We start from the raw sequence: 21,820 nt of genomic DNA on the forward strand, positions 1-21,820 counted from the left end.
TAAAAATGTCATACAATATTTATTGTAAAATAGGTAAACGTGACTTCTAACAAAAATTAAACTAAATGTTAAGTAATCGTACATTATCATAATCTCAAAAATTGTTTCATGAAAAAAGGCAGGTTTTAGGTTTTGGATTATCATGAAACTAAAATAAAATGAATATAGTTCTTAACCTAGCTACTTATACCCTACTACATATATCTAGGAAATTAAAAATGTTCAGGGGTTTTAGTACCAATTTAAATAAAGTACTATACTACTATTAAGTAATTATTATTATTTATTATTATAATTATAATCTATTAAGCTCAGATTGTCTGTAAAAATGTTTGGTGTTTTCCACTTGTAGTTGTTCTGTTGTAACATGATCCGTGAATTCATTTTCATCATCAGTTGAAGAGGAAGAAAGTCCATCTTCGTCAACGTAATGATTGATTTCACCACCGCGTAATCCACTCCGTACCATGTTTACTGTTTAGAGAACTCTGCTGAATTGACTGTTGGCCATTTTATATATTATATAAAAAAAACAGAATGGCCAAGTGTTTAATAAAAATATAGTCAAGTCAAAGGTACTCACCTAACCTAACCTTACCAACGTAACCTAACCTAAGCAAACCAACGTAACCTAATCTAATTAACCTAATCTCATCCAATGTTGGCAGATGAGTTGACACTATCCAACTATAATCTGGTATATATATGGTAATGCACGCTTTGTGCTTGTCTGAGTAGGTCAATAGTTTAACACTATGTAAGAGCTGTAGTGCATTATATTGTGGGTTTTGTATAGGAAAAACTCTGACAATTATTGTTAGTTAGCTTCATTTCATTGCACAAGTTTCTCATGCTGTAGAGAGGCTAATCACATAACTTGTTAGTTTAATTTAGTGTCCATTTGATTCATCTACCTACACATTTGTTATACTGCAACATACTTCAAATTATAACTTCCTATTACTAAACTGTACTCTCTCTTCTGAGCGACTACACAATTTGGTGCTGAGTCAAAGATTGGTATACATTTTCTTTATGTTTCAAGGGTTGTGAAAGAATTGTAAACAGTTGCATGTCTTTGTGTAGGTTTGCCTTGAAGAAGTTTGAACAGAGTTCCGACTTCCATAAACAAATTACAAAAGAAAAGGACAAACTGATAGAACTAGTGAAGAAAAAACATGTTCCTGAAGACAGTGCTCAAGCATCAGACCAACAGATGGAAGTTGATGAGGATAAAGAAAGACCAGGACCATCGGTCACTGAAGAAAAAACCAGTTCGCTTTCTACAGAAAGTGCAGCATGCCATAAAGAGATAGCCAAAAAGTCACCAGGCCAAAAGAAAAAATCAAACAAGTTGATAGAGGCTACAACTGGTGAGAAAAAGGAGTCTGATATTAGTGAAGACATGACAAAAAGTAAAAAAGATTCCAAGTCAAAAAGTGAGAAGAGAAAACACAGTGAAGTTGAGGCCGGGCCGTCTGGGTTGTCTCCGGAATGCAAAAAGATTAAACATAAACCACAAGAGGTAAGGTACTCAATGCTTTGATGTTTGATTCTTGGATATACATATAAGTAAAAAGTAACTAAAGCATACCTAAGCAACATTTAGTAATAAAAATATAATGATCACATTTTCCTAAAATAATTGAAAAGCTAACAATTATTTTAAAATTTTCAATATGGTTAAAATATATGACGCCTGGCAGTAGTTTCAGTGCCAAACTAATAAATATCCCAGTGTTCAAATTTGTTTAAAGTAAATTTATTACTAAAACGGATAGAAATATAAAAATTTCATAAAAATAAAATATGGTGGGAAAAGATCGTACTGAATTATTGATTACATCAAATTATAGACAATAGATAATGGGAGGCGGAAAAGTAAATAAAGTGTTTTTGTATCAGGCATATAAAAATGTACACGTGAGTGCGTGTTTGTTTAGTGTGTATGTTGGAGATACACTGTAAGCATATGGGTTATGTTTGGATAAGTATATTACGAGTATGATTGTATGTATTTTTGCTCGTAAAGTATGTATTAGGAAATAAGTAATATAGTGAGTGTGTAGAAGTTATATATATATATATGGTGAATTTTGTACGGAGTTTTTTCCTATGTCCGTCTGTGAACAAAGAGTTGCACAAAGACCTGTTCGTGGTCATGGTCTCTGACAGTTGGTAGATTTGTCCTTTTAATGATAATTTCTATTCACTTACTTCATCTAAATAAATTTTCACTTTAATTTAATTTTTAATTTCTATAAAAATGGATTTTTAATTGATTTTGTTTTTTTACTTATTATAATTTGCCTTTTATTTATTAATTTGCCTTGTTATACTAAAATTTTTACGTTTTGAAATACCAACTGAGTACTCTGTGATGACTCGTTCACATGCACAGGCTTTAGTAGCCCATGTGAGAATATTTCTCAAATAATTAAATTAGAAATATAAATTTATTTTACACATTACACTTTAAAAACCAAATATTTAATTTAATTATATATTTTTTAAGACAATAAATGTATTAATATGTGTCTTTTGTTAATGTTTCTAAGAATAAATGATTTTGATTTGATTTATAATATGGATTTTTGAATGTATTTAAAGCATTAAAATTATCTCACTGAAATAAAATTACAAATTTAGAAATCCTTTAGTGAAATTGACAGCAGAGTAGCAACATTTGGCAACACAGGAGATTTCCAGCCGCAGAACCTCTTTTTGAAACAATTGATTTAGAAATAAATGCTGTGCCAAAACTGTTAATGTGCTGTACCATTAATACAACTTCAGTAAATTGAAAGTTGACGGTGCATTTGAAATGGTAATACATGTGACTAGTATGTTGGAAACTGTCAGTGAGAAAAAAGAGACCGTTATAATTTTAATTAGCCTTAAATGCAGTTGGTAAAATGTTTTTTTCTATCTAATAAATATTCTATTGTAATAAATTTTCAGTCTAAGAAAACAGAGGACAAGACTCAAACCGGTGTTGCTGGAGAAGACATGCCTAAAGAAAAAATAGAAATAGACATAAAATTTCCTGATGCAATATTATTCAATAACAGTCTGTAAGTATCCTAGATAGGTTTCATTCACTAACCTATGATAGTTTCATATGCTAGTTAACAGATGCAAAGTATAGTTACAAACATAGACATTAACTTTAAATGTGTGGAATTTTGTTATGTTGTCCTTATATTTTATTATTTTTAACTGTGGTTTTTTCATCAAATTTGATTATATTTTTATGCACAGAGTTTTTCTCAAGCAAATGAATTTTTTTATCATTTGATTAATTTGTTTTAACAACTGACTTTTATAATTAGGAGTCGGAATGTGACACAATCGGATCCTTGGAAATCTAAATGAAGAATTTCCAACTGGTCTATCTTCCTTAAATCCAAGTAACTTGAAACCGGCTTAAATGTTGATGAACTGTTTGGTTCACTAGAGGACATGATTCCACTGTGTTCTCTTGCATATACAGAATTCCATGTAGGTCTGTCACAATATATGTTAGGGAATCAAAACTGTAAATATTTACATGAATTCCTGAGCACATCAGGCACAAAAATCATAGGATATAGAAAAGTCACCAATAATAAATCCAAAAACAAATGCAATAAAATTCATTTACATAAAAATATTTACATAAAAATTTGAGTTTTTTCATCTTATTAGGCTTAAAATCTCATTTAAGACATGAAAAACTGGTTTAACCCTTTGAATGCCTAGAGCCGATGAGATTGTCCCACGGGTTTTTCCAAAAAGTGCTGAGAGCCGAGCCGACTAGATCGTCTTTTCAAATGTTTATTCTTATGTTACTAACTTTTGGCATGTAGCATTGTACTTAATCTCATTTTATACATAGTAAATAAAACAAACTAAGATTATCTATCTTGATTTGATTTATTACAGTTGGTAAAAGCTATTCACCAAATACGAGAGACAACTTTTATGAGAGTGCAGATTTTAAATATTTTTCACTGACATATCAGAAAAGTCATAATCAGTATTACAGAAACTTACTTTTTTGAAACTTTATAAGTTAAATTTATTCCTACTTACACATGGAACAATATATAAAGTTGCATACAAACATATTATAATAAAAACTTACAATTTTTTGAACAACTCATGAATTAAATTAAATTTGTTGGTACATTTGTAATAGTACAAGTTTGAAGATTAGACCTTGTCACATAATTTTCTTGAATTTCTTCATCACCTCTTTCCTCAAAAATATTATCCTCAAAGTTACCATCTCTCACTTCATTTTCACATCCATTAAGTATGTTCTTCACAAAGTTACTAAAACTCTCAGATGACATAATGCTCTATAGAAATTTGGTTTGAAATAATATCAGTTGATGAAAGTGTTTGAATAATTTTATGTTGTGTTAATTTCCACAGCAACATTTTCAAATTACATAGTAGTGTTTGTATTGTCTCGTAACTAAAATTTGTCACTTTGCCAGGTATGCCAGCGTGAAACAGATAACACTTCATTCCACATCCTAAATCAAACAAACTGATTCCCATAATCCTGACTAAAATTTTTCACTTTGCCAGGTCTGAATCTCGTCTGTCTTGAGACCCCACTAGTGTGGAACAGAATAGCATTTCCTTCCGCATCCTGAAACAGAAAAACTGACTCCTGTAATCCTGATTAATATTTGTCATTTTACCAGGTCTGAATCTCGTCTGTCCCGAGACCCCTCCAGTGTGGAACAGAATAGCATTTCCTTCCGCATCCTGAAACAGAAAAACTGACTCCTGTAATCCTGATTAATATTTGTCATTTTACCAGGTCTGAATCTCGTCTGTCCCGAGACCCCTCCAGTGTGGAACAGAATAGCATTTCCTTCCGCATCCTGAAACAGAAAAACTGACTCCCGTAATCCTGACTAATATTTGTCATTTTACCAGGTCTGAATCTCGTCTGTCCCGAGACCCCTCCAGTGTGGAACAGAATAGCATTTCCTTCCGCATCCTGAAACAGAAAAACTGACTCCCATAATCCTGACTAATATTTGTCATTTTACCAGGTCTGGATCTCGTCTGTCTCGAGACCCCACCAGTGTAGAACAGAATAGCATTTCCTTCCGCATCCTGAAAAGGACAAACATGATCATGGAGGCGGTCCATAAACAGAAAGTCATCTTTGATTACAGCAAGTTGCAGAAGGTTGGCGTAAAGACATACTACGTAGTGTTATACTTTTTTTTACGTATAGCTATGGCAAATTTCTGAAATAACAAACTTTATTACTAAATTGCTATTTATAATAATTTAAATTTAGAAAGTATACAGGTAGTTTTTTGTGAATACATTTTTTATGAATAAATAAATTTAAAAATAATTGTTTTTTTGAATTTTTTAAAAGTTAGTTTGAATGAATCAGTTTCAATTTGTCACTGACTGAGCGCAAGAGAATTTTACGGTTTCAAATTAAAATTAAAGAAGAATCCAATACTGTCAGCTTGAAATTACATTTCAACTAATTGTTTTATGATTAATTGTTAAGAGTCTAATATAAATTATGATTAACAAGCCTATCTTTGTGTTATTATCAATTAGAAATAAATAATTTAAAATTTAAAATAGATTATATCCAGAATGATCTCCTCATTATTGTTTCAGATGATATATGAAGAGGAAGTGAGAGAAGGATATGATGTTCGTATGGACAAAAAGTCACTGCTACGTATAATAAATCGATTATCAACGGAAGGCCACGTCAAGCACATACGTATTACGTTACGTGGCTACCAGAAAGAGAAAGTCTTGACATTTTTATGTCACCCATCTGTTCCTATAGGTACGTTGTTCAAAGTTTGTTTGAATATTCAATTAAAAGTAGAATTTGTTACATAAGATTCATCAAAAGAACAGGCTGCAAAATTGTTTTTAATATAGAGACTTAAAAATTATCTGCTTTTAAAGCTATCCTATTCAATAAATGGTTCATCAAACACCATTATCCATTTTTAGTACACACTCCAGTTCATCCTTCACTGTGAACTAATTTATTGACACGAGCAATTTGACTTTTACAGTTAAAGACTGGTGCTCCTAGAAACCTATGGGATTGCTCAGAGTCAATGACAACCAGTTTTTGCTGCGGTTTAGGTACTAAGAGACAGGTTGTAAACCAGCCAGAAGTTTAATCCTGCTGATACTTGTGTACAACGTTGGATAAATATGTAAATTTATTTTTATTTTCAGATCATTCGGTGATACAGTCGGCTATAGATCAGGCAAAAATGAAATTCCACATCCTTGGCAAAGAATCTAAATCGAAGAAAGAGAAAAAGCTAAAGAAGACTCAAGTAGTCGAAAAGGCATCTGGGGAAACTCTCCATGAAACGACGGATATGAAAATAGAAGAAAACATTGGCCTAAAATATAATGCTGTAAGTCCCTTATGTGATAATTCAATTTTGTTTTGGCACACCCTGGAAAATTAGTCTTGATTGGTTTAAAAATAAATATAAGAGCTTATAGGTTATAATTATTCTGAATGATCTAGTCACATATTGAAATAATTTTGACATGCCCGTTACCATCATTAGGTTAATTGTTGCATTATTAAATTTCACAAGGGTATGATAGTGATTGGCTTAGTAAAACACTATAAATAATTAAGAAAAAAATCCAAAAACTTTACTTGATCAAACTGTAATTTTACCACAGTGAATCCATGTGCATGTATGTTTCATGTGTTTTGTTTATAAATTGGTATAATTTAAAAAAAAAACACACAGAATATAGCTTTTATGAAAGAATTTCACTTCACGTAGCATATAAAATATTGAAACTATAAAAAAGATCACATTTTATGAGTAGTTTAGATTTTACATTAATGAAATTTTAGGCAGTTTACCACTACCAGCATCATTATGCTATTGTATGCTACTCAGTAAATGGGTCTGTTAACTTATGCTGGTTTGAATACGTAAAAGTTTGAAGTTTGTTTTTAATGATGGAAGGATTGTGAAGGAATCAGGATTTTCCGAACATTTGCCATCGTTCAGTGATACAATACAATTAGTAACACTACATTTTGAGATTTGCAATCTGATCTCTTCTTCAGGTAAATGGCTAACCTAATGCGTGACTAAAATCTAGGTTAAAGTAAACAAAACATACCAGAGCATTGTGACACACATAAGTCAAGAACCACAACAGCCATGTTGTGTGTCTATTCCATGCACACTAACTCTTAAATATGCACTTAATAAAAAATTAAACACTCAATATTAAAACTGAACTACAGAATACAGGTCACAATAGGTCTGCAATCACCGACCAACCACATAGAACTGACCAGAGGCCAATAGTAAATGGCGATTGTTACGCCTTTTTGTTCCCAGTTATAAATTGCATAGCAATCAAGAAATCATATGTATCAGTTCCATCCTTGCTTTGTTTATTCTGGACCGTAAGTTTGTGGTTGAGACAAAAAGTGATGAAATAGATAGGGTACATTACAATTTCCTTATTTCATTAAAAAAATTTGCATTGATTCTCAGGAGTTGCGTAGTTGTTACTCGTATAAATATTACTAGTATGTTAAAGGAAGAGCTCTTCTTATTGGAAAAAACTATTTTCTATAAAACTCACAATTTCCAATTATCTTAATTTTTTTACACGAGACTTTTCGAAGTCTAAGATGCATCTTCAAGTGTGGCATCTTAGATGTCGAAAGGCCTTGTTTGAGAAAATTAAAATTATTGGACAATTGTGAGTTTTCTTTAGTAGAAAACAATATAACATTACTAGTTTGTTTCATTATGAAATTAGAGTGAATAAATAGCACAATTAAAAAATAAAACATGACTCAAACATCACAAATTTAGCATTCCATGTGTGAAAAAAATGTGTATATTTTTGCAGCATGTGGGCCGACAGTACGGTTTCAAGCCGAAGTACATGAGAATACAAGTGCTGCACAAGTACATGTTCTACCTGGTGTACGGCTACGAGGGAGATGAGAGCCTGGACCAGCAGCAGGCTATAGCCGAGCTGGAGAACCAAACCAAGATCTCTGCGGATGTCAGAGCCGAGATGTCCCAGATCTACAACCCTTCCTTGGACTGGAGAATGTTCCTGCCACCTCTCCCACAGCATGGTGGTAGGTTACAACATGTGTTACTTTATTTTATTGTCTGAGCGATTTTGAGGTTGTGTCACTCCTTAAAAATACAATCATAAGAGAACGTAAAATTAGTACATCATAGCAAGATGGAAGATACATTGCTTGTGAACACCCAGTAGGTTGTCGGAATATAAGTGATAAATACAATATATTCTGTTATACCTATTCTAGGATGATTTTGATGGTTGATGATCATTTTGATAGAAACAATCTGATACCAATCCTTTTAATGTTAAATTATCGCTGTCAGTGGATTCTACAATTTAGTATAAGAGTGCAGAGATTATTGTGTGCGATTCTACACTGTGAATGTTGCGGTTACTTGATGGTAATAGTTATTAAAAGTGTCTTCTTATCTCAAAATAGTTAATAACACTTTTAATTTTTACATTTTTCCTTTTTCCTCCATATTTTGAGGATTGGAATGTATTCTTTTCGTCAGATGTCAAATAATAAAACTCAAGTTTAAGGGTGCTACAAGTGAACATATCAATACATACCAATGAACGCACCAAAGTGAAAGTTAACAGGAAGCAATTTGTACGCCAAAAAGAATAAACATCGTCACTATATCTGAACTCATCTGGAGGAGCACATATGAAATCAGAAATCAGAAACTCTTTATTATAGTATCTTTGAGAAATGTACAGTGTCGGTTTACAGTAATTTCATGTCTGTTTGTAATATTTACAATAATAATGTTTGCACAGGAGTATATATGGTTGTTTATAAAGTTAAAATGCAAGTTTTTTTATAATATATAATATATATATACATATAATTTATATATATAAATATATAAAATATATAATAGAAAATTGATATATTTCCAATAAGAAGAGCTCCTCCTCCTTCATTAAAATGCAAGGTTTCTTTATTTAAAATCTTCCCAGTGTGTAGAAGGGTCTTAAAGTCAGCGATTTCTCTAGCTTCTTTCCTTTGCTTCTTCAGCGATTTCTTTATGAAAAGTCTTTACATAACATATTTGCACTGCAGACAAACATGATGTGTAGCAAAAAAGTGGAAAAAGGATGGGGGCCACTGGAAAATAAATTTTGATTTAATTAGTTAACTTTTTCACTACCTACCTATGTACTAAATGACCTTCACTACTTCGTTAGCAATGTGTGATTTTCATAATTTTTTAATTTTGCATGTTCCTTAGTAAAATTAAATTTAAAAGAAAACTATTCCATTTTTATTGAAATTACTTTTTTGAGAATAACATTCTCTAAAAATTTTATTGAAAACCTTTCTTTGTTTTTAGTAAATTTTTACAGTGTTATTGTAGTCCAAACGCAAAAAAGAAGTGCGTTTTCGACCCTAATCTTTTTTCTTTACCCTGATTTCCTCCTAAACAATTGAAGATGGAGTTCTGTTTATCTGTATGTTTATCTGAGAAAAACATTTTCTACGAATTGTATTGAAAACTTTTCTTTGTTTATAGTCAATTTAACGGCGTTATTGTAGTCCAAATGCAAAAAAGTGTGTTTTCGACTCAAACTTTTTTTCTTATACCTGATTTTCTTCAGTTCAGGAAACTATTGAAAATATACTTTTAGGATAAGTTTTGTACGATTTCATTTTACATAAAAATTATTTAATTAACAAATTCAATTAACACCCAGGAAATTTCAGTGAGGAAGCTGAATTTCAGGTGAAATCTTTGACCCTGTATAAAACTCACCAATGAAGCATTTCCGGACCCATGTTTATATGAAAGTTTTTTCATTATTTAGATGAGAGGAATAAGCTTTTTTCTCTCTCTAAGGACAAGAAACTTATAAATTGCACTAAGTTCTATAAGAACCTTAGCGCTGCTTCCGGAGTGACAGGATATTCAGGATGGGTAAGGTTAGGGGGTAGGGGCCGCCTCATATTGAGATCCATGATGAAGAAAGTCATGTCTCCCTGGAAGAAGAAGAGGCCAGCTCTGAAGCAGCCCCTCCAGTCAAAGCAGGTAGGGGTTGGCACACCCTTTTTGAGGCTAGCAAGAACCTCTGATAGTTAGGGAACGAACCACACCAGCTCCAACAGTCATCTCCTGCAGTAGACTAGACCTATCGAATTGCCCTTGAACCTCAGTGTCTCGACATTTGTGGTTAGTGGTGTGCCGCTCCGGACATCCATAAGGTTGCCCAGATTGAAGTGACACATCGGTATTTGCTGTGCCCAGTGGTAGGTTCAACTATATAAACATGTATAAACCAGCCAGAAGTTATCCCTGTTGCGTGGAGGAATAAGCTTATGCTGTATGGAAGTTTCCTCCTGAAACACCCTTTATATCTAAACCATATAAAACTATCTCTATAAAAAAAAATCAGCAAATCAACATAGTTTAAAGTACAAAAGAAAACCGTTAAGGAGTTGTAATAGCAGAAAAATCACAGCAAACATTGCAATACAGAATGGGAGAACTGTTTACTGTGATATTTTACACACTCGCTGCAGTTTGACCACAAATTAATGAATATCCTGTATGTCTCCAGGATACTCGGAAGGCTGGGCTCTCATGTCGGATATCCTGCTTCGTCTGCCTCTCTCAATCTTCATACAGGTGGTCAATCTGACGTATGAACTGCCAGAACTCGAGGAGTACTTGAATCACCCAATAAAAAAACACTTCCTGGTGAAGAACCTGCCTCTGCAGTTCAGGACAGCTTTGACGTTTGCTCGCAAGTAAGTGAAGACAAATAATTAGTTGTGCGTTTTTATTGTCCGCTTATTTCCCTGTTTTAAGTCATTAACATTAAAGAGGGATTTAGTAATATTTAAAGAGAAAGAAGAAGAAGGAGAAGAAGAAGAATAAGAAATTTTTATTTCTTCAAGATATGTACATTAATAACATGTTTATATGTAACTTAAAAGTAGTAGAACAAAATTTTAAGCAAAAGAACGAACCAATGTAACTTAGCATTTATAAATACACTTATCAAAGAAAACTATACCTACACATAATCTAAATAAAAAGATATTACAATGAAAAAGATCCGTCTGATTTGGCAACGACGAGTATTTTTTGCCAAAGTAAACATGTCAGTTATTTAAATTTTTAGACATTTAAGGTCATAAAAATACTTTTTGTTTGATATATTCCGGCAGAGAATTAACCGATTTATTGTTCTTACTTCGATTATCATACAACATCGAACATCGTCAACGGACAGCTGACGTAAACGTAATACGCATCGGCCTCGTTACATCAGCCATGTTGTTGTTGTTGTGAAACTGTAAACAAGTGCCGGGTTGTGTGTTTTGAGTTACAAATCCAAAGGTATTAGTGGAAAAATGTATTTTATAGTGTTTTAGTGTTGCTATTACTGTGGTTTAGCTTTATTAGGTTATAGTTTTATTTGTTCCTTATGGGTGAAAACTTAGAGACTGATCATTTTGAATCATTATATTTCTAGTGATGACAAAGTTTATTCTGACATTGAGGTAAACCTGATAGACTATGTAGCAAACGTGATTTCCTAGTAAGTGTTCCCTCACAATTGTGTGAGTAGAACGGAGAAGTTGTTGTTCCACCTGGTGATGTCATTGACGATGCTCGCCAACATGATCTGTCACTTGTGTGCCGTATATAAGTGTAATAACTTGAAAAAGAAAACCAATTTCTTTTGGCCTGGATGTAATTTTGGAGTTCACCCTAAGTCCTAACATCTTTTTGATCACTATGCCAGATGAGTTCAACAGGGAACTCGCAAACGCAGGGTGGAATCCAGTGACCTGAATGAAAGATGAAAGTTCGTATATAATGTACATATGCAAATAAGATAGGATTCAAATTTAGTTTTACATTTTAATTGTGTTTTAACCATCATACTTGCATAAGTATACTGCATTTATGCAGTCATAAGATTATATTTACCCTTGAAAGATTATTTCTTTAGTAATCAATATATTAAAAAAAGTAACTGCACATGCTTTTTCATTCAAAGGCATGTAACAAATAAGTTTTGAGGTAAAAGTTAGGATAACTATACATTTTTGGAATTAGCACAACATTTAGAATAAGTTATAAATTTGCAGTAGTGATGTAAAACTTATTGTTAAGCAGTTGCAAAACAGAATATTTACTAAAATAATAATTATAACAAATATTTTTTATAAGTATTATTAAAATTATTATTTATATGAAAACTAACAATAGGTTATTGTTATTATAATATTCTCCAAATATTTGTGAATAAATGGACACATAATTATTTACATTTGGACTATCAGTTATGAAATGGGATGCATTATAAAATACATGCCCGTGGCTGTTGAAATAGAGCTGCCAGTACAGTGATACAATTGCCAGTTCTAGGGTTAACCATTAGTGCTCACAGAGTGGAGCTGACCCGCTGATGCGTTGTTTCGCTGAGACCTCGCAGGATGGGGCCGACCTGTTTACTGTGCAGCTGCCGTTTATATTATGTCATAAACCGAATATTTCACTGACAACCGAATAGAAATTGATTTTAACATATACTTCAATACATGATACAGTAGATATAATCTACTTGAGACAAGTGTTTGTTTCTGAACACTTTGAAAAACGTAATTTCCAAATCAGCTGTTTTGGTTTATTTCCATGATCGTCATGTGGATTATAGTGTGATACGGGCCGGTTGTTTTTGTTTACTTCATTCAACACTTCTGTTACTGTGATGTATTTTCATTGTTTCTATGCAAAAAGGGATTCCTTTGTTTCATTTAAGTTATGTACTATTTTGTAAGTGATTGTTTTTACCTTGGAATAGGATTATTTGTATCAATACAAAACAGATGCAGTCTTAGATGAACACTCAGATGAGAATGTAAGTAGTTTTAGCGATTTTTATGGTGTTGAAAATGATTTTTATTTGATGCTGAAAACAAACTTATGAGGTCACAATATGTCTAGAACTGTGTAATATACTGAAATACATGTAGTGCAATTTCTTATTATCAATACAAGGGGGTTCCCAAAAAAAACCGGAATTATTTTATAAAAATTATATATTATAAAATTTTTTACAATATGACCTTATCTCCTTCAAAATAATCTCCATTACAACTAATACACTTGTCCCAACGGTATTTCCATTGATTAAAACATTTTTTGTAGTCATCTTTAGAAATGGCTGCAAGCTCGAGCTTCGTTTTTTTCTTAACCTCTTCAACGCTGTCAAATCGTTGACCTTTCAAGCCTCTTTTCATGTGCGGAAATAAAAAAAAGTCGCATGGAGCGAGGTCAGGCGAGTAAGGTGCGTGGGGCAGCGGAACCATGCCGTTTTTTGCTAAAAACTGCCTAACTGAGATGGCTGTGTGTGCCGGTGCGTTGTCGTGGTGGAAGAACAAATTTGGCAGCAACCCTTTTCAGTCCTAAATCTCCTGTTAAAATTCGCTGAACCGAGCTCCAAGTTAACCCACTACTCTCTGATAGTTCCTCAATTGTCTGTCGACGGTCGGTGAGCACAAGTTCACGAATTTTCTCAACATTTTCGTCCATTCGAGAGGTTGATGGACCTCCAGAACGAGGTTTGTCTTCAATCGACATGTCGCCATTTTTAAATCGAGCGAACCACTCGTAGACCTGAGTTTTCCCCATAGCATCATCTTTGTAAGCTGTATTCAATATTAAAATAGTTTCTGCAGCATTTTTACCAAGTAAAAAACAAAATTTCACAGCTGCACGTTGTTCACTTAAACTTGCCATGACAAAAAACGAAACAAGAACAAAACAGGGTTATCGAAAACAGTTACTACGAACAAACAGAATGCACTAGGACAACGGAACTGGGGTCACTGAGCTCGCAATGGGTTGCGCGACACACGCCTAGTGGCAGGAATGTGTACTACACGCTGCCGGCTGCCAGCAATACAATTCCGGTTTTTTTTGGGTACCCCCTCGTATATATTACTAAAAATATTGTTTTTAGACTTTGTACATTTATTTGAAATTATTTATTGTACACATTGTTTTGGTCATACAGGAATTAAAATGATGTTTATATGCATCCACACAATCAATAATACGGTATCCTGAAAAAAAAAAACATTAAAGAACATACATTTTAGGCATTTTTTGCAATTTTTGTGAAATAAAAAAAGCATTTTACAACTTTTCATTTTTATTTGTTTTTAAGTCTCAAAAATTTTATAAATTCATCTAAATTACTCAGATCAGGATTTTTATATAAGTTAATAAATAACTTTCAAGAAGGAGACTGTCAAACCCCTATAAGAGGATACATATTTATTCCTAAAATACATCATACTAAACAGAACATCAAGCAACTTTTTTGAAACATTTTGTGACTTTATTTAAGTAAGATACATATAATAAATAGTAATCACTTGTATGATAATACAAATAGTAGTTAAACATTCGTAACACACCAAATTTCATTAATATATGCCAGCAAATAAATAAAATATAGGATAAATATAAAATTATATGTTTTTTTAAGAATTAAACTTTTATTTAGTATTATCAGTTAAAACCAAATTAAATGGAACTAAAATTAAATAGAACTAAAATTAAATATAAACACTGAAATAAAAGAAATATATACATATAAAGTAAAATACTAAAAATAACTGAGTAATAACCCAACAATAAATAAAAAATTACGCATGGTTTGTCATTTATAGCAGATTTACATATTATAGTAAGCAAGTTACAATACCACTGATTGTGTGTTATATAAAGTGTAGATTATAACTTTATTTGAAAGATTGATTCTTTGCGATAATTTTCATATATAGCCAAGTGTAAGTTTCTTAACGTTTTATATTTTTAAACAATTAAGTTATGAATATTATATATTTGAATTTTGGGTTTTATGGAGATATAACCCAATACACATGTCCGTATATACAGATGTTGAGATTTTATGCAGATATTCTTGATACCTGTATGTACGGACGTTGAGATCGTAAGGGTTAATACTTTTTGCATAACTAGTTTTCAAAAATAGGGATGGGTTAATTTTTATTTTTAAAACATTTTTAAATAAACAAATTTTTTCTCTCTTTGGACAAGAATCTTAGAAATTACACCTAGTTCTAAAAGGACCTTTTTGCTGCTTCTGGAGTGATAGGATATTCTGGATGGGTGAAGTTGTAAGTAGGGCCGCCTCCGGTTAAGATCCGTGAGGAAGAACTTTGGGCATTAATCTCTGTCATGTGCACTCGGAAGAAGGGGAAGCCAGCTCTGAACCAGCCTCTCCAGTCAATGTAGGTAGGGGTGGCACACTCTTATGTCTAGGCTAGCAAGAACCTTTGACTCCTAGGGAACCCTACCAACTCCAACAGTCATCTCCCGCAGTAGACTAGACCTATCGAATTACCGTTGCATTCCAGAATTTCGATATTTGCGGTTAGTGATTTGCCACTCCTGGACATCTATAAGGTTGCCTAGATTTAAGTGACACATCAGTTTTTGCTGTGCCCAGTGTGGGTTCTACTGGAAGGTATAAACCAGCCAGAAGTGATCCCTGTTAGGGGTATGGTTGATTCTGATACTCTATATTTCAGCGTCAAGAATTCTCAATTCTGTTTATTTTATTGCAAAATAGTGAATAAAATCATCAGAAGTGCTTAAAATAAGCTTGGAAACTTACAATTTCACTATATCACGACTAGTGATGTATTGAAGCCGAATCTCGTATACTGTACACTGAATCTTCAAATAAGTCTATATGCGGACAGCAGCTGATCAGCAGTGCATAAATTACTATCACTTAAATGTGTTATTGTTGTAATGTCTGTAAAATAAAAACGTACATAGATTAACCCTTGAACTGGCTTGGAATACAGTTGACTCAAACAGCAACAGCGAGTATCTTAAGTGAGCTATGTGCACGTTGAAGACATCAAGTCAGGTTGTTTGTGTGGACTAAGACGCTACTCTTGGATATGGGAATTAGTCCTGGAGTTGCGGGTTCGATTCCTGCACCTGACATAAGGGATTTGTATGGTGTACACTTATGAGAGTCATTGGTCTATGGTAAAGCTGGTGGGAGAGCCCACCTTAAATTAATGGTGGTTGACAGGGTGGAAGTTGATGGGATCAGTGATTTTCTTATATAAGTGTACCTAAAAACAGACCTAAAACACCCATTTTTAATTTTTTGTCTTTATTATTAAAATTACCGCTTGATTTTTATTATGTTTATTATGCTCTATGAGACATTTATTATTAAATCATAACCATGATTTTAGAACCATAATAATAAATTTAAAGAGTTAAAAAACCATTTAAACCTCAATAAAACTGAAATTGTAATATGCAAAAAACCGTTTGCACTGCGGTAAAGTATGCGTTGTAAGTTATGACTTCGGAAATTCCAGGATTATAATCATTTCAATGAATGTTTTTTTCTACAGTGTTACCTTTACCTTATAAAAGAGCCTACAAATCCTTTCTTAGCAGTGAATTACAATTAAAAAAGCATTTTCTTACAGAACATTAGTTACCATTCTCAGAATGAATAATTGCTATTAAAAGTTTATCCCTGATTGAAATATTAAAATTCAGAGTCTAAATTTTGTTGTTGTTCTTGTATATTCCTAACTTACAAGTAAAATTATGTATACAAAATGAATTCCTAAGTATTTATTTAGTTAAAACAATAATGTATCAGCTTTCAAATGACATATTTTATGTAATACGTTTAAATAGTAAAAACATAGTTATAAAACTATTTATGTAGTAATTATGGAACATTTCTCATAAAACAATTGTAAAATCTTTATTTAATAAATTTAACTTATCAACACAAAATGAAAATTTGCTTACCCACACTCACAAACAGATAGGTATACATTTTTTTGCAAAATCTACTTTTTTACTTGAACGGTTGTTCCAAAACGGTTATTTCCACTGAAAACATTATAAAAGACACTGGCAGCAATGGACAGATTTGATTTGAGAACTGGTTTTTGGTGATGCATCGGTCTGCGCGTAGTAAGACTGGTTTGGTGAAGCAGCTGATGGCGTACGTCTGGGATACGTGCCTGAGTTATGCGTCATCCTGCCACTGGCCCGTATTGTGATAATGCTGGGAAAATTACTAGTTGAGTCACGGGGAATTCTGAGAAAGTGGTTTTGGTCCTGGCTATCAACTTCCGGTGGTAATTGAAGGCTCTGATTGTGGCTGTAGGTGATCCTGAACCAGTGAGTCATGAGCAGATCCGTATCATCTATTTGGATATTACTCTGTTGTTGCCTTTATTCTAGTATTTGTTGTAAAAATCATATATACAGTTATTATTACATGATACAAAATAGTAGCATTTATTTTATTATGGAATTGAACTGTAGAGGTTGTTTCATTATTCTTTTAATAAAAAGGTTAACATTGTTTAAATATGTTTTCATCGGTTTATGGATTTTAAACTTGAAAACTAGCCACATGTAAACATTTTCAATATGGCAGGCATTTAAAATGTCTACTGTTTCTCCCATTATTTGTGAATACTAGCCAGATATTATAAAATTTGATTAAAAGGCTCTTTATTATGTTTGTAATCCACAAACGACAAATAAAAAAAAATTGATTCATAATTTAAAATTTACAGTTATTATGGTGTAAATTGTAACAAATTTCTGGTTCTAATATTTTTAACCATAATTTGTGTAAAAATGGATTTACTGTTCCATTGAGAAGCTTTTTATTATTTGTTGTTGGACTCATCCCTTTTTTAAGTTACCTGAGTTTAAATCACTTAATATTACGATCGCATGATAGTTGAATCTGTTAGAATTTGACGCTGTCACAGACTTGGCTCCTTGAATCTGGAGTCATGTTCGTCTGAAGAGATCCAGAAAAAGACAACTGTCTTAAGTCATAAAGTCTGTTACATCATAAAATTCTAGACGTTGCGCTAAGAATAAAACTGGAGCTAAACTCAACATTCACATTGAATCAACCTTCCCCACCATGAATAGCTGTTATTTTAACATTATTTTATTGAAGTACATTCTTGCACATATAAATATTGTACTAAAATTGCAGACTTGCGCTTTATGATAAAAGTATTAAACTACATTCTTTATTAAATTCATTTCGAAATAATTTCCATCTTATTTATGCAGATGATACTAACTTATTAAAGCAATACAGTCCAGTATTTATAACACACTTTATGAGAACACCCAATTAGCGTGTCAAATTCTATTTCTAGACTATCTAGGAAAGGTAACAGCTCAATTCTAAGAAAGGCTAGTAAAATAAGCCAGTTTCCATGAACCTTAAGTTAAAAGCATGAACCTCAGATGTTAAACTTACAGTTCAGAAACTGAGAGTCAATTTGGATTGATCAAGATCACAACCTGTTTTTTCATGAAATCAATAGAGGAAATTCGCTTAAGAAAGAAGTCAATTGTCAGCCGACCTAGTTTTGGTGGCGGTTGAAGCAGGAGGCTATCAGAAGGGTTAAAAATATCAAACCATTTTCTCAAATTATATTTTTTAGCTTGACACACTTAAAATCAACTACCAAAGTTAAAAATAAAAATTAAATCACCAATCAGAAGACCAACTATTTGTCTGAAAATAGTAATACTCAGGCTCTTTATGTCATTGCTTGAAGGTGTTATAACTTAGCTATTATTTAAATACATTCCCGCTAATATATAATTCGGGGGAAAATATTTCACTTTATATTTTTAACCATTTTGACATCGACTATTAAAGTAAAGCTGACAAATTGTTTTATTTTTATTGGAAACTCCTTTATTATATTCATGAAAAATTATGATTTTTGCTAATACAGTACAAATTGGCTCTTAGACTTTCATTTTTTACTATGGATTTTTTACATCTTTTTTTAGCAGCATAGAATAGAAAACTGGATAAGGTTGAACTTCTGTTTTGAAAATCCATAGGCAATATCTGCAAAATTCAACTTTTACCACAAAAATTCTTTTTGTTTGGCTATTTTGTTCGAATTAGTTTTATTCTGTATATTCAAACACAAATTGTAGGATACATGTAGTTAGTTGGGAAATTAATCGAAATCTTTGATGTAATTCAGTGTAACTAATAATAATAAAAGTTTCCAGTCAAATTTATACTTTAAAGGTCTTTCCAAATAAAAAATTTTGTCTTTAGGCGACTCCAGAAATAAATTTATTTTTAAAAGGCATCGCACAATATATAAATTTATATTCGAAACTTTATGGTTATTATTAGTTACATTTAATTTCAAATCTGTCAATTGCTCCAATAACCCTTTATAAAAATTTCATGTATTGTAGTTAATAACTACAAAACTAACTTTGTCGCTTTCCGTAACATGATCCAATAAAATGTATAGATTGACGTAGGCATATAAAAGCAAGGTTATAAAATATAAACAAGTAGTAACGTTTTATAATCATGCTTTATATTTTAAAGGATATTCATAGTTGTCGTATTTTTAAAAGATATTTGCAAAAGTGTTTATTACAAAAAAATTAACACATTACTAAAAACTACTTACAAAAACTGCCTTAAATATGCTGGCTTAACAACATAAATGATGTAAAATGACACAGTCCAGTCTCAAGATGAAGAGTAATTAACATGGTACGCCCCAACAGTTGCCAAATATGCAAAGTATCCAGCAAAAAACTACCAAGTAGAATAGTTTATATTCATTTGAATGTTTTAAAGTTGTTGACCTGTTTTTTTGAAAAATTGGACCTTGAAAGAGATTTTTATCTTCAATTTCAACATACTCTCCAGTTGTATTCGATGTTTTATTAGTAATAACTTTCGTATTCATTATTGTAATCGTTCTCTGATAAATTTGCAAGAAGCCACTTATAGTATTGCTCAACAAACATATCTGTTTCGTTTATACCTTGTAAAATAGTAGTAGTGGTAAATTCTTCTACAGTACTCGAGTTGTCTGCAGCATTAGATTCTTCTGCAATGGATGGATCTTCTGCAGAAGTTGATGTTGAGAAAGTATCCAGTATTGAAGTATTGTTTATTCCATCTGGCACTGTTTTAACACTCGGCGTGATTGTCAGTTGTTCTAATTTGGAAGTCTCACTAAGTGAATTCACATCATCAGTCACTGAAGACCTACCGTTCACCACAGAAGTTTTGTGTAATAAAGATAAACACAAAACAAATAAATTTAAGTACACCATTGACGCACTAAGTGACATAAATCCCCCAGATGCACTTCATACAATACTGTATACAACTGTGGGGTTAGCTTGTGAACTGATTAGGTTATTCTTGACAGGCTCGCCAATAAGAAGATTGGTTTCATGTGCATTCGTCATCACTGTTATCGCTAGATTGTGTCAAAGTTAGTGGAAATGTTATCTGCTAGAGATGCGCCTGTGGTTGGTCAGATGTGTGGTTTTAGCAAAACCAGTTTCCTTTGTGTATTTTCCTTCTTCTGCTTTAGGATTAAAACTTAATCCAAAATCTTTTGAACGGCTGTTTTCTCCAATTTTGTTAGTTTTCTTCTAAGCTAATGTCCTCAGTAAATAGTTTTAACTCAAATATACTCTAAATTCTAGTTTTAAATTGTAAATAAACTAAAACTTTTATCACTAAACTTATCAGATAAATAGATACGTATCAGTCAAATAGTTTTGTCTGATTGGTCTCTGGTAGTTATAATATTATAATAATAACAAGATTTCAATTAATATGTTTAGTTAACATATAAATAAACTTTAAAATAAATAAAAATATTAAAATTTTCAGCTGTAAATTAACTATAGTCTTTAAACTAAGTAACAGTATTAAAATTTCTTGTCAAACGTTTATTTAAAAAAAGTATTAAGTCTCGTGCCGTTAAAAGTGTAGCACATCATGGTGTAATTACAGTCATTCATTGAAACAACTAAAAAATATAAAAAATAGTAACAATTTAACAAATTCTTCAATTGTTCAAACAATCAAATAATAAAAATAGCAAAATGGAGATAAACCATCGATTTTTCTTATTGACTTAAATTACTTAGGAGAATACACTGAATCTAAATAACTAGTTTATTATATTTTTGTCATTTAGAAATTCAGAAATCTTGTAATAGGCCTTCTTGACTAATAGGTGTTTTACTCTATCTAAAAACCCAAACTGTGACATTTTTAGAGATTGTTAGGCAATGTGTCTTAAGGTTTAATATGCCCATATAATAAACACTTTTTAAAAATATTGCAGTGGTATGTACGTTGTGGTGAATTGTCTTTTCTTTAGAAAACCGATCAAAATTTTGATGAACTTGACTCAGTACTAGTTTACACAAGAGACAGTAAGGATTCTCAATTTCTTAAATATTTGTTTACAAGAAGAACTTTTTCTGGATGAAAATGTCATTATTCTTATAATCTTTTTTGGGATTTAAAAACTTTTCTGGCTAATTTTACAGAGCCCCACAATGTAATTCCATACTTCATAATTGAGTAAAAATAGCCATATTAGTGGGTAATTTTTGTTTTAAAATTGTGATGTTTGTAACACAGCTCATATTGAAACAACTAGTATTGATTTTTCACATAAGCATTGTATTTGTCCTGTCCATGTCTTGTGTTCGCCAAAACGAACTCCTAATAGTTTTGTAACTTTGCAACTATTTATTTCTTCATTATGTATTTTACCTGTAAACATTTCTTTTCTATGCTGTCTGTTTTTAAAGTGAACAATATTTGTTGCCGTAGTATTCAG

The 21,820-nt window shown here is 32.0% G+C and overlaps 2 protein-coding genes across 6 annotated transcripts in view; one reads left to right on the plus strand and one right to left on the minus strand.

Moving 5' to 3' along the window:
- Positions 1 to 21,820, plus strand: part of LOC124355377 (general transcription factor 3C polypeptide 1) — a 109,339-nt gene that overhangs the window by 13,785 nt on the left and 73,734 nt on the right. Inside the window, exons 8-14 of the mRNA XM_046806495.1 lie at positions 1,087 to 1,525; positions 2,962 to 3,074; positions 5,055 to 5,193; positions 5,650 to 5,827; positions 6,235 to 6,422; positions 7,906 to 8,143; positions 10,657 to 10,846. Of these exons, the coding sequence (XP_046662451.1) occupies positions 1,087 to 1,525; positions 2,962 to 3,074; positions 5,055 to 5,193; positions 5,650 to 5,827; positions 6,235 to 6,422; positions 7,906 to 8,143; positions 10,657 to 10,846 (1,485 nt within the window). The remainder of the gene's footprint in view (positions 1 to 1,086; positions 1,526 to 2,961; positions 3,075 to 5,054; positions 5,194 to 5,649; positions 5,828 to 6,234; positions 6,423 to 7,905; positions 8,144 to 10,656; positions 10,847 to 21,820) is intronic.
- LOC124355378 lies at positions 3,801 to 20,438 on the minus strand. Of its 5 annotated transcripts, none has more exons than XR_006921754.1 (2): positions 16,941 to 17,545; positions 3,801 to 4,642 (listed from the first exon to the last, which is right to left on the minus strand). XR_006921754.1 is itself a non-coding variant. In XM_046806496.1 (2 exons), the coding sequence occupies exons 1-2, from the start codon at positions 20,301 to 20,303 to the stop codon at positions 4,608 to 4,610; spliced, it is 348 nt and encodes a 115-aa protein (XP_046662452.1). In that variant the 5' UTR covers positions 20,304 to 20,438; the 3' UTR covers positions 3,801 to 4,607. The 5 variants fall into 5 exon arrangements, 1 of the variants encoding a protein (XP_046662452.1); XM_046806496.1 differs by lacking the exon at positions 16,941 to 17,545 and adding an exon at positions 19,991 to 20,438; XR_006921756.1 differs by lacking the exon at positions 3,801 to 4,642 and adding an exon at positions 4,913 to 4,999.

The sequence above is a fragment of the Homalodisca vitripennis genome, chromosome 2 (genome assembly GCF_021130785.1).
Source record: "Homalodisca vitripennis isolate AUS2020 chromosome 2, UT_GWSS_2.1, whole genome shotgun sequence".
Classification (NCBI taxonomy): domain Eukaryota; kingdom Metazoa; phylum Arthropoda; class Insecta; order Hemiptera; family Cicadellidae; genus Homalodisca; species Homalodisca vitripennis.

Coding starts and splice junctions, on each gene's coding strand:
- LOC124355378 (XM_046806496.1), bottom strand. CDS start 20,303: ATGTCACTTAGTGCGTCAATGGTGTACTTAAATTTATTTGTTTTGTGT. Junction 4,643..19,990: donor CACTACTACTATTTTACAAG/GTATAAACGAAA, acceptor TTTCTGTTTCAG/GATGCGGAAGGAAATGCTAT.